Source organism: Neomonachus schauinslandi, chromosome 1 (assembly GCF_002201575.2).
Source record: "Neomonachus schauinslandi chromosome 1, ASM220157v2, whole genome shotgun sequence".
NCBI classification, from domain to species: domain Eukaryota; kingdom Metazoa; phylum Chordata; class Mammalia; order Carnivora; family Phocidae; genus Neomonachus; species Neomonachus schauinslandi.
This window is the reverse complement of record NC_058403.1, coordinates 139,550,501-139,564,052: the sequence shown is the minus strand read 5'-3', so window position 1 is coordinate 139,564,052 and position 13,552 is coordinate 139,550,501. Positions and strand designations below refer to the sequence as shown.

Sequence of the window (13,552 nt, the reverse complement as noted above, 5' to 3'; positions counted from 1 at the left end):
ATTATTGAATGAAGGAGTCCAGTACTCATCTATAGTTTTGACAAAAAATATGAAGTGAGGTAATAAAATACCTTCAATTCTTAGGAAGCCAATATTATTGAATACTGAGTTTAATAGAATTTATTGTGTCCATATCAGGAAAGCACTTTGAACTATTGGAAGGCTATTAGTGTAGAACTGTGGCCTCTTTATAAATAACAGTACTTATAAAAACTAGGGGTCGCCATGTAACTTATTTATTTTTCTTAGATAATGTTCATATTTATCTTTTTTTCCTCTTTCTCCCCCCCCCCCATTTAAATTCAAGTTAGTTAACATAGAGAGTATTATTACTTTCAGGGATAGAATTAGTGATTCATCAGTTGCATACAATACCCAGTCCTCGTTATATCAAGTGCGCTCCTTAATGCCCATCACCCAGTTACCCCATCCTCACCCACCTCCCCTCCAGCACATATTTATCTTTATGCATACATTATTCAGTATCAGAGGAGAGTAATATTTTCTGGAGAACTATTTAAAGATCTTATTTTTCAGTAAGGTTTCATGTACAATTTATGGTTTATGTTATATTCATCCAAGTATTCGTTTATTTAATAAAAACGGCTGTTATTGTTCTTTCAATAGATATGGTATTGGACAACATGATAGCCTCTGGCCAATTGGATGAGTCTATAAGAGAGAATGTCAGAGAAGCTCTTTTGAAGAGACATCATCATCAGAATGAGAAAAGATTCACCAGTCGGATTCCCCTTGTTCGATCTTTTGCAGATATAGGCAAGAAACATTCTGACCCTCACTTGCTTGAAAGGAATGGTGAGATAAGTTGTGGCATCCAGTTTTGCTAACACTTCTACTCTAACAGCATTCCAGTGTACTACAATTAGTATTTGGGGGCAGAAAGATATTTTTTCCAGATAATTCTGTAGGTCATTTTATTATCGCTTTTATTCTTTTTAAAAAGATAATCATGTTATTTTTGTACTTAAAAATATCATTTCTAAAATATCATTCTTTATAACATGACAGTTAATCTGTAGAAATCATTCAGATGAAAAAATTAAGTATTCACTCTGTTATAATGGCACATTTACCACTATAGCCAATTCTGAATTACTCTTGCTTTTTTGTTTTTGTCAAGAATACTTGAATAATTGATTAAGGAGGCATAAATTATGATCCGTAAGTTTAATCTTCTTAAAATTCTAAGTCTTGGATTTGAACCTTAGATTTTTCATAGTGATTTTTTTTGTTTGTTTTCCTAATATACTTTATTTGCTGGGCATAAATAAATGTTTTGGGGTTGGTTTGATGATTTGACTGCCCTTTTTTTGATCACTTTGTGTAAGGTTTTTATGGATGTTTGTTCTTAACCTAGGGATGACCTCCCTGATGTCTTCCAAACCATTGAGAATGGCACAGACCCACATTTTCCAGCTCTGCACTTTCACAGTCTAGCAGTGAATTATGTGGGACCTGGTGGCTTATGTGGGGATACAGTGTTCTTGTAGCCATTCACCTCTGTGACTGTTGTAAGGCTGGCACACCTGGAGGCGCTGCCTTTTCTCTTTTTAAAGCAGAAGAATGCCTCACTGGGGTTCTATTTTGGCTCTCAAAGAGAGCTCTGATGACAGTGGCTCTGCAAAACCTGGGTACAAAGGCGTGGAGTTGGCTTATGAGGGTCCTTCTTGCCCCTAGCTGCTACCATTACTCAAGGATTAGAGTGAAGAGGGGGGATGATGGGCCACAGTGTCTATCTGCTCATCTTTTTTGTCCCTGCACTAATAGTATGGCTTTTAAGTATTCTATAAACAAACAGCCATTGGTGATGGGATAGGGTTTAATATATCTAAAGTGGACAGTAATCATCTTCTGCAGCTCAGTGTGACAAGAATTCTCAAGTCCATTTTCTTCTGAATATTTGACCATTAAAACTCTTTTTAATCTCTTTAAAATGATGCCTTTAATGTATTTAAGTAACCTTAAGAATAAAGAAATCTCTTATGGACTTATGTTCAATTTAAAATCAAGCCATTGATGTCAAATTTTATGTCTTTTTCACCTTCATGTACTGTATAGTCTCAACTTTTCTGAAATGAGTTCATTTACTCAGAGAGACCCTGTTAAATCTTTATTCTTCATGTGGAGTGATTCCTGACTATTCCCTAATTGCTGTTTGTTTCCTTTTAGTCATAAGACAATGGCTGTTTTCTTTTAAATGCCATTTTAGCATGGGCATGTTATTTTTTTGTATTATAGTTGTAATTTAACAGTTTTTCTGCATATAGCTTTAGTTTTAACTAAATAGTAGTTGTTTATGGACTAAGGTTCATCTTTTTAATATTTCTGGAATCTCTTGAGCATGTGGCTTTGATAACTTAGATCATATGGGATTGATTGTCATAGTTCTCATGTTTTTCCTAAAATCAGTGTTATTCCACTAAGCTACACTTCTTAGAATACCAGGTGTTTGAAATATAAGTATGCACAACCTTTTGAAATATGCTAGACTTACTTCATTATTGCCATTGTTGGTGAGAAATATTTTATTATCTAGATAAGTTAGATTGTATGTATTTAATATTATCTGCTGTATTAGAAATGGATGCATATTTTAGGACATTTATTAATATCTTTAGAGAGCTGAAGAATATCCTTTCAAGTTGACCCTATGTTTTTCTTTTTTAAAAAAATTCCTATAACTTGCCTTATGTTTTAAAATTTTACTCGAGAGCACTACCAGTAGCTGATGCTGTACTGATTAATAAAAAGAGTTGATATCAGTTTTAAGTTAGGAATTAATAGATGATGTAGACTTTTCTTGTGAGAGAGAATTATCTCTAGCGGCTTGGTACAGTGTAGGAAAAATACACTAAATATAAGCTATCAGTGCTTGTAAGTTTCGTTTAGGGTTTTATTTCTTAGATTTTTATATTACATTCTCATTTGCTGTTTATTGTTTATCAACTTTGCATTTGATTTTTTTCAAAAGCCACATTATTGGATATTCTAATTACTAACAGAATATTGCCCCCCCCATCATCTATCATTTGCATTGTTTCTTATTTTCTGTTTTGTTTTCTGGATACACCTTCAGGGAACTAAGTATAATTTAAGCAGCTTTTCATTGCCTTTCTAACATTTAAACATCTGATTGCCATGCTAACTCTGATAGCATGAATTTGAAATTAATTTTGGGCTTTAAAGCTTGCAGTTTACATTGTAAATTGATGTTATGTGTGTGTGTCTATTTGCCATCTGCAGTGAACTTTATCATTTTTCATTTATTTGTTTTATCTCAGGGGAAGGCCTTTCAGCCTCCCACCACTCTTTGCGAACAGGTCTGTCTGCCTCAAACCTTTCATTGAGAGGAGAATCGTCTTTATCTCTTCTTCTCAGTCATCTTCTTCCTTCTTCAAGAGCTGGAAGCCCTGCAGGCTCAAGGTGTACAACCCCAGTGCCCACCCCTCAAAACAGCCCTCCTTCCAGCCCTAGCGTCAGTCGCGTGACCTCCAGAAGTTCCCAACAGAGTCAGCTTCAGGCCCCAGAACTACTGGTTTCACCTGCCAGTGATGATATTCCCACAGTAGTAATTCATCCGCCCGAGGAAGATTTAGAAGCACTGAAAGGCCAGGAGCAGAAGAATGAGGATAATGTTGACATGACTTCAGGCAACTATTCAAATCCTCCATGTGTGGTGCTTTCTGCCTCTGGATCACTTGCACTTGGAATGCCTTTCAGCACAGAGCTTTAGCAGCATATGTAGATAATGCTTATAATTTATTTTGACTTCTGCATGTTTTTTTTTTTTTTTCCCTTTTTTAGTATATTGTAGAAAAGAAGTATTAAACATTTTTAAGTTATAAAAAGACTACAAAGAGGACTTTAAAGCCCTTTCAGAAATTTTCACTGAGATTTTACAGGTCAAAGGCATTTGAATGGTTTAGAAAAACATAGAAATTTTTATAAGTAATATTTTAATTTTCCATGATTTTTAAAAAATAGTGGCTTTTCTTCTTGTGCATTTCATTCATAGTATGAATGAACACATATTGGACATAAATTACAATGAGATGATGTGTCTGTCTTTCAGCGACTGTTTGGTGCTTTTGTCCAAATAATGCAGTATATTTTAACCTTCCTAACACAAATAGGATTGAATGTTCTTTTCCTCCTTTTGTCTCTGAGAAGATCAAAGTTCTCTAATGGCTATCTGGAATCATCATTATTTTAAGACTAGTATATTTTGGGATAGACTTTAGATTGTCCTCTGTTTAATGCCATATCTACCTTTAATCCAAATTGACCTTGAAATTTTCAAGACCAGAGATCCTGGAGTTGTGGCTAGGATATATTTTTGTCTGTGAAGTAGAAAAATTGTTTCTTAGTGCATAAAAGGTTTAATAATTCCTCTAAGTGTTATATGTTACAGTAATTTTGTTTCTTCATAATATATTAATTATATGTACATTTAAATATGTATATCTTTCCACTCAATTCATATAAAGTAGTATTTAGTGACTATTTTACTGACAGCTAAGCGTCAGTGTGACATATAAATGCTAGCTAGTGGTTTTAATCATATAAGTATTATTACCTTTCTTCATAATACTGATAACATGTAACACTTCATTGGCAGCTTATGTTTATTACCCTATTAGCCTATTTAATGTGTATAAAAATTTGTGTGAGTTAGGTGGATACACCCATTTTCAGAAACTCAGAAAAGTGAAGGTAACTTCTCCCTGGATCATACAACTAGTAAGTGATAGCCTAAGTCCTCTGATAAAATCCTCAAGGTCCTACCACTATATGACAAACTTCTTCTCTGTATTGAATTTCTCCAAACATACCAAGTATATTCCAGGCTCATTGTAGTTGCCAAAGAAATACATACTTTTGGAAGTAAAAAATGAAAATACGGTGGCTAAATCGTTGTAACATTAATTATGACCATATCATAGCTTCCACTGTTTTATAGTTTGTTCTACACGCAGTGTTTTGGTTTTTTTTTTTTTAAGATTTTATTTATTTATTCATGAGAGACAGAGAGAGAGAGGGAGGGGCAGAGGGAGAAGCAGGCTCCCAAGGAGCAGGGACGCCGATGCAGGACTCGATCCCAGGACCCTGGGATCATGACCTGAGCCAAAGGCAGATGCTTAACCATCTGAGCCCCCCAGGCGCTCTACACGCAGTGTTATTACTTTTCAAATATATTTATAATTTTCCTAAGAATTTGATGAGGTTCATGTTAATCCCTATTTTACAAATGAAGAAAACTAAGATTTATTAAGATCATGCCATAAATGACCAAAGCAAGGAATTGAACTCAGATCTATCCACAGCAAAATCTACAGTATATTTCACTGTAGATTTTAGTACCTCGTGGAAAATGTATAGTATAGTAATGAGGTAACTGGATAAAAAGGAAGAAATACCTAGACTTATTTACTCAGAAGTAATCAACAGTCTTGATTAAAAAGAACCAGCAAGACTTACTATTTTTCCTTGAACAGATGTGATTTTAAGGTTAATTCCTTGCATTTGTTTTTACTTCTATCATAGCAGTAATACTGAACATTTCTTGTTTTACCAGCTTCCATGAGGGATTATAAATTTTATATAGGAACTAGGAGATGACATATGGGTTCACAGTAGCTTGTTAGGCCATGTTGTTAAGGAGTTAAAAGTAGCAGTTAACTGAAAATTGAAAAACAGTATTAGGCTTTTTTTCTCCTCTGCCATAAGTATGCTATGAGATTTAAAGAAAAGAAATTAGAATGGAGGGAAGAGAGGGACTTTCTAAAGACAAGAAAAAGCCCATAATTACTGTTTAAGAAGACATCTATAGAAGGTATGTAATTAAAATAAGAGGAACAGCTATATGTTATTCCCTGGTTTAATTACCTTTGGTGCTTAAAGCACCTAGAAACCCTGGTTGAGGTGTTTTTTTTTTTTTTTTCCTGGTTGAGTTTTCTTGAAGTCTGATGTTATGTTACAGGAGGAAAGTGGCCTTAGCATCATTTTGGAGAGACTAATGTTACAGATTTTGTGTCATGGGATCATGATTTGTGCATAGCCATAGTAAAAAAGAAAGTGGTGTTTCCTATTATGTTTTGGAGAATAAGTACATGTAAAAGAGTTAAGCTTAGTTTTAGTATTTGTAACTATCTCCTGACTCCCTGTTTTTCAGCCTTGGCACTGTTGACATTTTGGGCTGGACACCCAAAGTCATAAGGGGCTATTGTCATAAGGGGCTATCCTGTGCATTGTAGGATGTTTGACAGCATCCCTGGCCTCTTCACTAGCTGCCAGTAGCACTCCCTAGTTGTGGCAACTAAAAATGTCCCTCCATATTGCCAGAATGTTCTCTTTGTGCACCACTGCTCCAACTACTATTTTCAGAGTTAGAGTGGTGGAAGACTCTGGTATCTTTGATTTATCTTTCTCTAGATAATGCTATTGTGAGGAAAATTGTAAGGGTAAAACAATAGCTTTACCAAAGTATGATTTTTAAATCCCAGTATTGATTTTATATATGCAGACATTGTTTTTTCTTAAAGCAAAGACGTACAGTCTTTCTGAGTTACCTGTGCTAGTGATAGTTTTAATTTTGGGAATTTACTCATTTAATTCTGAGCACCAGGATTTATTGTACAAGCAGGGAGACTTCCTTTACTGATTGAGATACAGCTTTAACTTAGCTGAGATTGGGAAGGACTACATAGAGAAGATAATGATGAAAAACTCTAATGTACACTTCGCATGCCAGTTCTAATAGGTTTAGGATGACCAGTTAGCCAAATGACTTCAGATCCTACTCTAACTTTATCAGTATTGAGTTTCCACATCATTTCTTCTTCTCACTCCCACTATATCCTTATATTTCCCCCCAGAGTCTTCCTTCTACTCTTCTCTCCAAAATCTGGGGGCTGAGGCTGTTCTAGGAAATTGCATATGTATTCTTTTGATCATACATCTGCGGATTGAATACATTTAGTAGTTATATCTATTGATGGTCACTTGCACTTGACACGAAGACCTTAATGATACTCTTCATTTTCTTGTGTGGAAGTCAGTGGAAGCTGCTGAAAAATACTGGTTAGCCTTTTTTTTTTTTTTTACCCCCTACTTGCGCGTGTATTTTAATAAAGGAATGGACTCCATTCTGGAAGTTTAGAGACAAAGATCAAAGAAGAGGCTCATAGTAACTGCTCTGCTAAGCTAAGGTGGTGAGAAATGAGATAAGTTCTGGCACATAGTTTTTATTTCAGAATTGTTTAACACTTCCAGAACATCTAGCTAAATAGTTTGCATATCCTTTTTTTTTTTTAAAGATTTTATTTTTAAGTAATCCTACACCCAGTGTGGTGGAGCTTGAACCCACAGCTCCAAGATCAGGAGTTGCACGTTCCACCGACCAAGGTAGCCAGCCACCCCAACAGTTTACATACGCTTTTTATACTTAGGTTTTTGGATCATGGTAACATCCTCTGTTAGATATTTAACAAGAGAAGGGACTATCACAAAGGTCTTCGGTCATTGAGTTTAAGCAGTAAACCCAAATGACTTAGTTTCAGTTATTAGTTATATTGTGTTCTAGAAAAGTGAAAATTCCCTCTGATGCATCAGATATATCTGATGTGCTTAAAATTCAGGAACTTTACCAATATTAACTTTAAAGTTTATAGGATTTAGGCACAAACTGCTTAATTGAATTTCTTTTTTTTTTTTTTTTTTTAAAGATTTATTTATTTATTTGACAGAAAGAGACATAGCGAGAGAGGGAACACAAGCAGGGGGAGTGGGAGAGGGAGAAGCAGGCTTCCCATGGAGCAGGGAGCCTGATGCAGGGCTCGATCCCAGGACCCTGGGATCATGACCTGGGCCAAAGGCAGACGCTTAACGACTGAGCCATTCAGGCATCCCTTGAATTTCTGTGGGTAGCTAGATTATTGTGAGTGGCAGAGTTAAAATGTCAAGTGTGTTGTAGTTCAGCCTAGCACCTTTTCTCTTGTGCTCAGTGTTTGGGGCAATAGTAATCGATATTCTTGAACTAGAGTATCCTGCGTGTTTTGAAAAAATGAGATACATTTAATGATAGAAATCTGTGTTACGTACATTATAAACGTTGAGACTTGAACTTTTTGCAAACTTGGTAGTGATAACAGTTGGTCACAGGCTACAGGTTATTTTTAGGTTATTTTATTGTTGTGAAATATTGCTGCTGAATGTCACTTGAAATGAGCATACTAATGATAGAATGTGTATCATTTGTAATCTAAACAAGCTAATTTTACAGGTTTGTCTGAGTCTTTTAGGTTGAATGAGTTAAAGTCATATGGATACAAAGTGGCAGAGTGCTTATTTCAACACAGATGTGTTTGATTATAAAACACTTTTTTATTGTAAAAACATCGCTGTTATATTTTTCTTTTTTTTTTTTTTTAAAGATTATTTATTTATTTATTTGACAGAGAGAGAGACAGGGAGAGAGGGAACACAAGAGGGGGAGTAGGAGAAGGAAAAGCAGGCTTCCCGCCTGGGCAGGGAGCCCGATGCGGGGCTCGATCCCAGGACCCCGGGATCATGACCTGAGCCGAAGGCAGATACTTAACGACTGAGTCACCCAGGCGCCCTGCCATTATATTTTCAAGTTGTACTTCTTAGGAATAATGGTAGCACATAAATACTACCCAAGAGAAATGAAATTCTTGAGGAAATCATTATGATGGAAGATTATGATAAATTTAGCCTACATTTAGTTGATGGAGCTTTGGATTTTCTGAGTTGCATTTAGGGTTTATCATAAAATAAATGTTGTTACTGATGTAAGTATGCCAAGTATAGTTTGGCATCATTAAACGCTGCAGTTGGCATGTGTGTTATATACATTGAAAGTGCATTCACTGAGTGTTTGTAGTGGTGTAATCAGACTCAGGTCTTCCATCTTCTGTGTTCTTCACCTACTCACTTTTTTTTCCTTCCTTTTGCAAAAGGCCACTGTTTTTGTAAATTCCAGTTATATTATTTTAAATGTTAAAATATACAGCTTCATTATTGCTTAAAATGATATTCTAGTCTTGCTGGTATGATACTAACACTTGGCACCTTTTTTTTTTTAACCTTGCACATTTGCTTTTAATAAATGATCACTTTCAGGATATGAGCAGAGTCAGTTTACAAAGTGAATTTTCTCCTTACTAATTTGGAATATTTTGGTTCTTAAATACAGGTATTTTGGCCTCTCCACAGTCTGCACCTGGAAACCTGGACAATAGTAAAAGTGGAGAAATTAAAGGTAATGGAGGTGGAGGAAGCAGAGAAAATAGTACTGTTGACTTCAGCAAGGTAATTCTGTCATACCCTGTAAATTTTCATAATCATTCTTACTGAGAAAATCACTAGCAGTGTGACTTTACTAGCCCTGATTATAATAATTTTTCAGTAGATTGGTGCTTACAAGCCTGCATGTGATAACTTGGGATATGTAATTTAAGGTCAAATATTATGAGAAAGGTAATAGTGTAAGAGCATTTGAATATCTATATATCTTACTAGTTTCAGGAATTTTGACAAAAGATATGTGAATAATACGGTATTTCCATCTATACCTACCCATAGATATCATGAAACGTCAGTACCTTTTGAATTAGTCATTTGTTCTGGAGCTACTACCACCAGAAAGATTAATTCTGGGAATGATGTTACAGCACTGGTGATTCAGCCTTTTCTTGGCTGTAATAAGATCCCAGAGTTACTGTCTTACGGTGTCAGTACTTTCTGGAATGTCCCTGGGAAACATACCGGTGTTTCCCCATGGGTAGGTAAAGGCATGGATTTAGACGCACCTCACCTATCTCAACTGTGATTTTTTTATTTTGGTACATGAGTACTTAGGTGAAATAAAAATAGAAAACTTGGAAATTTCTAAAGAACTGGGCAAGAGCTCTTAAGTTCAAATTGAAATTGAATTTAAAGTGTACTTTATGAGTATTACTTCGGAATAATTGATTGTGTGGCTGTTATAACTTTTTGATAGTATTAGTTTGCTGTAAGATACTCTATTTTAACATTGTTGTATCCAATTTAAGACTTTTAATTGAGTGGGACTATTTCAAGTAAGATGCATTTTTCTTAAGCCTTTTATGGTACAAAATCTATAAATCACATTTTGCAGAAAAGGAATGTAAGTGATTTGCAGGATGGCTTTGCTTGAGCTTCTTGCTCTAAAATTATAAAAGTATTTTTAATTCTTCTCTTCCAACTTTACCATATTTTTACTGGGACTTCTGTTACTTCAGATGAGTGAAGAGTGTTCAGTAACCATATTGCAGCTTATTCTTGTTAAATGGATAAATATAATTTACATTATAGATCTCCTCTAGACATGGCAGATGCCGTTTATTTTTGTTCCTCTGTCACAGTTTTACTTTTTTTCACTTGGCCTATCCTTGTGTACACCTCCTTGTCTCCTGTTGGGCAGGAGTCTGCCTCCTGGCACTGTAGTTGTGGCACACTGGGTGTGGGACTCAAGAGGTCCGCTGTAAGTGCTGGTTTTATTTTTAATAGATAGCCCTGTAAGTGGTTGTTTAGTGACTTGTGTGAAACTGCATATAAATGAAGTTCCCATACTTTGATATTATGTTTAAAACCTTTTCTTTGTAATTATACACAGACTACTAAATTTGATTTTATAGCACTATCTTACATCTATACCAATGATGGCTATTTACTTTGGTTTTAAATAAAAATAAAAACAGTTTTTTGCCACCTAATGAAAATACCAGGGAATACACAGAGCTCTTGAAAATAAAAAGGACTTATAAAAATATATGTAAGATATAAAGGGGCTAATTCATTTCACTTTTCATTTCTAAGATTAAACAAAAATAATCATGAAACGAATGATTTTTAGCACTGTGTATAATTTCATGAACCATTGTTAGTTTGTGAATATATTTTTGTCCTTAATAGTTTTTAATGAATAGTGCTATAATCACTGAAAATTTTCTCTAGTTTGTATGTTTGATAATTTAGATCTCTGAAATAGTAAAGAAAAAACAATTGGGAGCGTTTTTTGATAGATGTGTTTTGCTTGCTTTTTTTTTGTATTTGTCTACTCCATTCTTTATATGTGTGAGAATTTTGGTGTTTTTACATCCATTAGATCACCGGTTTTGATTAGCAAATAGTAGTCTTAAAAGCAGTTTTTCTTTCCTATTTCACTCTAAATAGACTTACAAATACCATGCAAATTTGATTTTAATTATTGTCTGTTTGTCAATAGGTTGATATGAATTTCATGAGAAAAATTCCTTCGGGAGCCGAGGCATCCAATGTTTTGGTGGGAGAGGTAGACTTTTTGGAAAGACCTATAATTGCATTTGTGAGACTGGCTCCTGCAGTTCTCCTCTCAGGGCTGACTGAGGTCCCTGTTCCTACGAGGTAAAGACTTTGTTCCGATTAACATTCTCAGCAGGCCCAGAATTTAAAAATTTTTGTGTATTGATTAAAAGGAGCATTTTTGCTTCATGTAATAAAAACGTATTTTAATTGTTAATATTGTCAGTGCACCAAATGCTTTGACTAGTAGAGCGTAAGAGTTATCTTCCTTTCTGGATTAAAAACAAAAAGAAAGCATCCTTTTAAAAAATACTTAGCATTTATACCTTTATAAGAGGTTTGGTGTTTTAGGAGCTTTGGTTTAAAAGACAGCTCATCATTTCAGATCTCTTAGGTTCTGTGGAGTCAGAATGGAGTTGAATCTTTGCTGGGCCACTTTTTCTGGGGGGTCAAGCCTCACTTAAATTTTCCAAGCTTCATTTATAAAACGAAGATATGATTACTTCATAGGGTTGATTAAATGTAATAAAATGCCTCTGAATTAGGTAAAATGCTTTGTTCTGACCTGACCAAAATTTTCTGTTCAGTATACATAAATAAAAAAATAAGTGGGGTAATAGCCATAAGAATTAGCAAGTTGTGTTACAAAGGATAATCAGTTTGTTAGCTGTTGACTGTATAAACTTAATTGTAAATAAGAATTTTAAGAATACTAAAAAAGTCATTTTTATAATAGTAAAGATGAAGAATTAATTGCAACTTGATTGGAGTATATGTACCTATTTTTAGTATGCTTTCCTGGGTTACATTAATGGTGTAGTATTAACATAAGTGAGAAAAATAATTCCATAGATTCACACTTAAATTCTCATAAAACAAGAAGATGAATACTTCCAGCCCAGAAATGGACCCTCAACTCTATGGTCAACTCATCTTTGACAAAGCAGGAAAGAATGTCCAATGGAACAAAGACAGTCTCTTCAATGAATGGTGTTGGGAAAATTGGATAGCCACATGCAGAAGAATGAAACTGGACCATTTCCTTACACCACACACAAAAATAGACTCCAAATGGTTGAAAGACCTCAATGTGAGACAGGAGTCCATCAAAATCCTAAAGGAGAACACATGCAGCAACCTCTTCGACCTCAGCCGAAGCAACTTCTTCCTAGAAACATCGCCAAAGGCAAGGGAGGCAAGGGCAAAAATGAACTATTGGGACTTCATCAAGATAAAAAGCTTTTGCAAAGCAAAGGAAACAGTCAACAAAACCAAAAGACAAGGACAGAATGGGAGAAGATATTCGCAAATGACATATCAGATAAAGGGCTAGTATCCAGAATCTATAAAGAACTCATCAAACTCAACACCCAAAGAACAAAGAATCCAATCAAGAAATGGGCAGAAGACATGAACAGACATTTTTCCAAAGAAGACATCCAAATGGCCAACAGACACATGAAAAAGTGCTCAATATCGCTCGGCATCAGGGAACTCCAAATCAAAACCTCAATGAGATACCACCTCACACCAGTCAGAATGGCTAAAATTAACAAGTCAGGAAATGACAGATGTTGGCGGGGATGTGGAGAAAGGGGAACCCTCCTACACTGTTGGTGGGAATGCAAGCTGGTGCAGCCACTCTGGAAAACTGTATGGAGGTTCCTCAAAAAGTTGAAAATAGAGCTACCATATGATCCAGCAATTGCACTACTGGGGATTTACCCCAAAGATACAAAAGTAGGGATCCGAAGGGGTACCTGCACCCCGATGTTTATAGCAGCAATGTCCACAATAGCCAAACTGTGGAAAGAGCCAAGATGTCCATCGACAGATGAATGGCTAAAGAAGATGTGGTATATATATACAATGGAATATTATGCAGCCATCAAAAGGAATGAGATCTTGCCATTTGCAACGACGTGGATGGAACTGGAGGGTATTATGTTGAGTGAAATAAGTCAAACAGAGAAAGACATGTATCATATGATCTCACTGATATGAGGAATTCTTAATCTCAGGAAACAAACTGAGGGTTGCTGGAGTGGGGGGTGGGGTGGGAAGGATGGGGTGACTGGGTGATAGACACTGGGGAGGGTATGTGCTCTGGTAAGCACTGTGAATTGTGCAAGACTGTTGAATCTCAGATCTGTACCTCTGAAACAAATAATGCAATATATGTTAAGAAAAAAAAAAAGAAGAAGGT

At 35.4% G+C, this 13,552-nt stretch overlaps 1 protein-coding gene across 9 annotated transcripts in view; it reads left to right on the top strand.

Moving 5' to 3' along the window:
• SLC4A7 (solute carrier family 4 member 7) overlaps window positions 1–13,552 on the top strand; it is a 104,278-nt gene that overhangs the window by 51,829 nt on the left and 38,897 nt on the right. For 3 of the 9 annotated variants that reach the window (XM_021678820.1, XM_021678817.1, XM_021678821.1), the window contains exons 6-9: window positions 628–777; window positions 3,303–3,671; window positions 9,236–9,351; window positions 11,291–11,448. In XM_021678820.1, the coding sequence (XP_021534495.1) occupies window positions 628–777; window positions 3,303–3,671; window positions 9,236–9,351; window positions 11,291–11,448 (793 nt within the window). Of the gene's footprint in view, window positions 1–627; window positions 817–3,302; window positions 3,672–9,235; window positions 9,352–10,486; window positions 10,547–11,290; window positions 11,449–13,552 lie in introns of all 9 variants that reach the window. The other 6 variants (XM_021678822.1, XM_021678825.1, XM_021678824.1 and 3 more) reach the window with 3 other exon arrangements.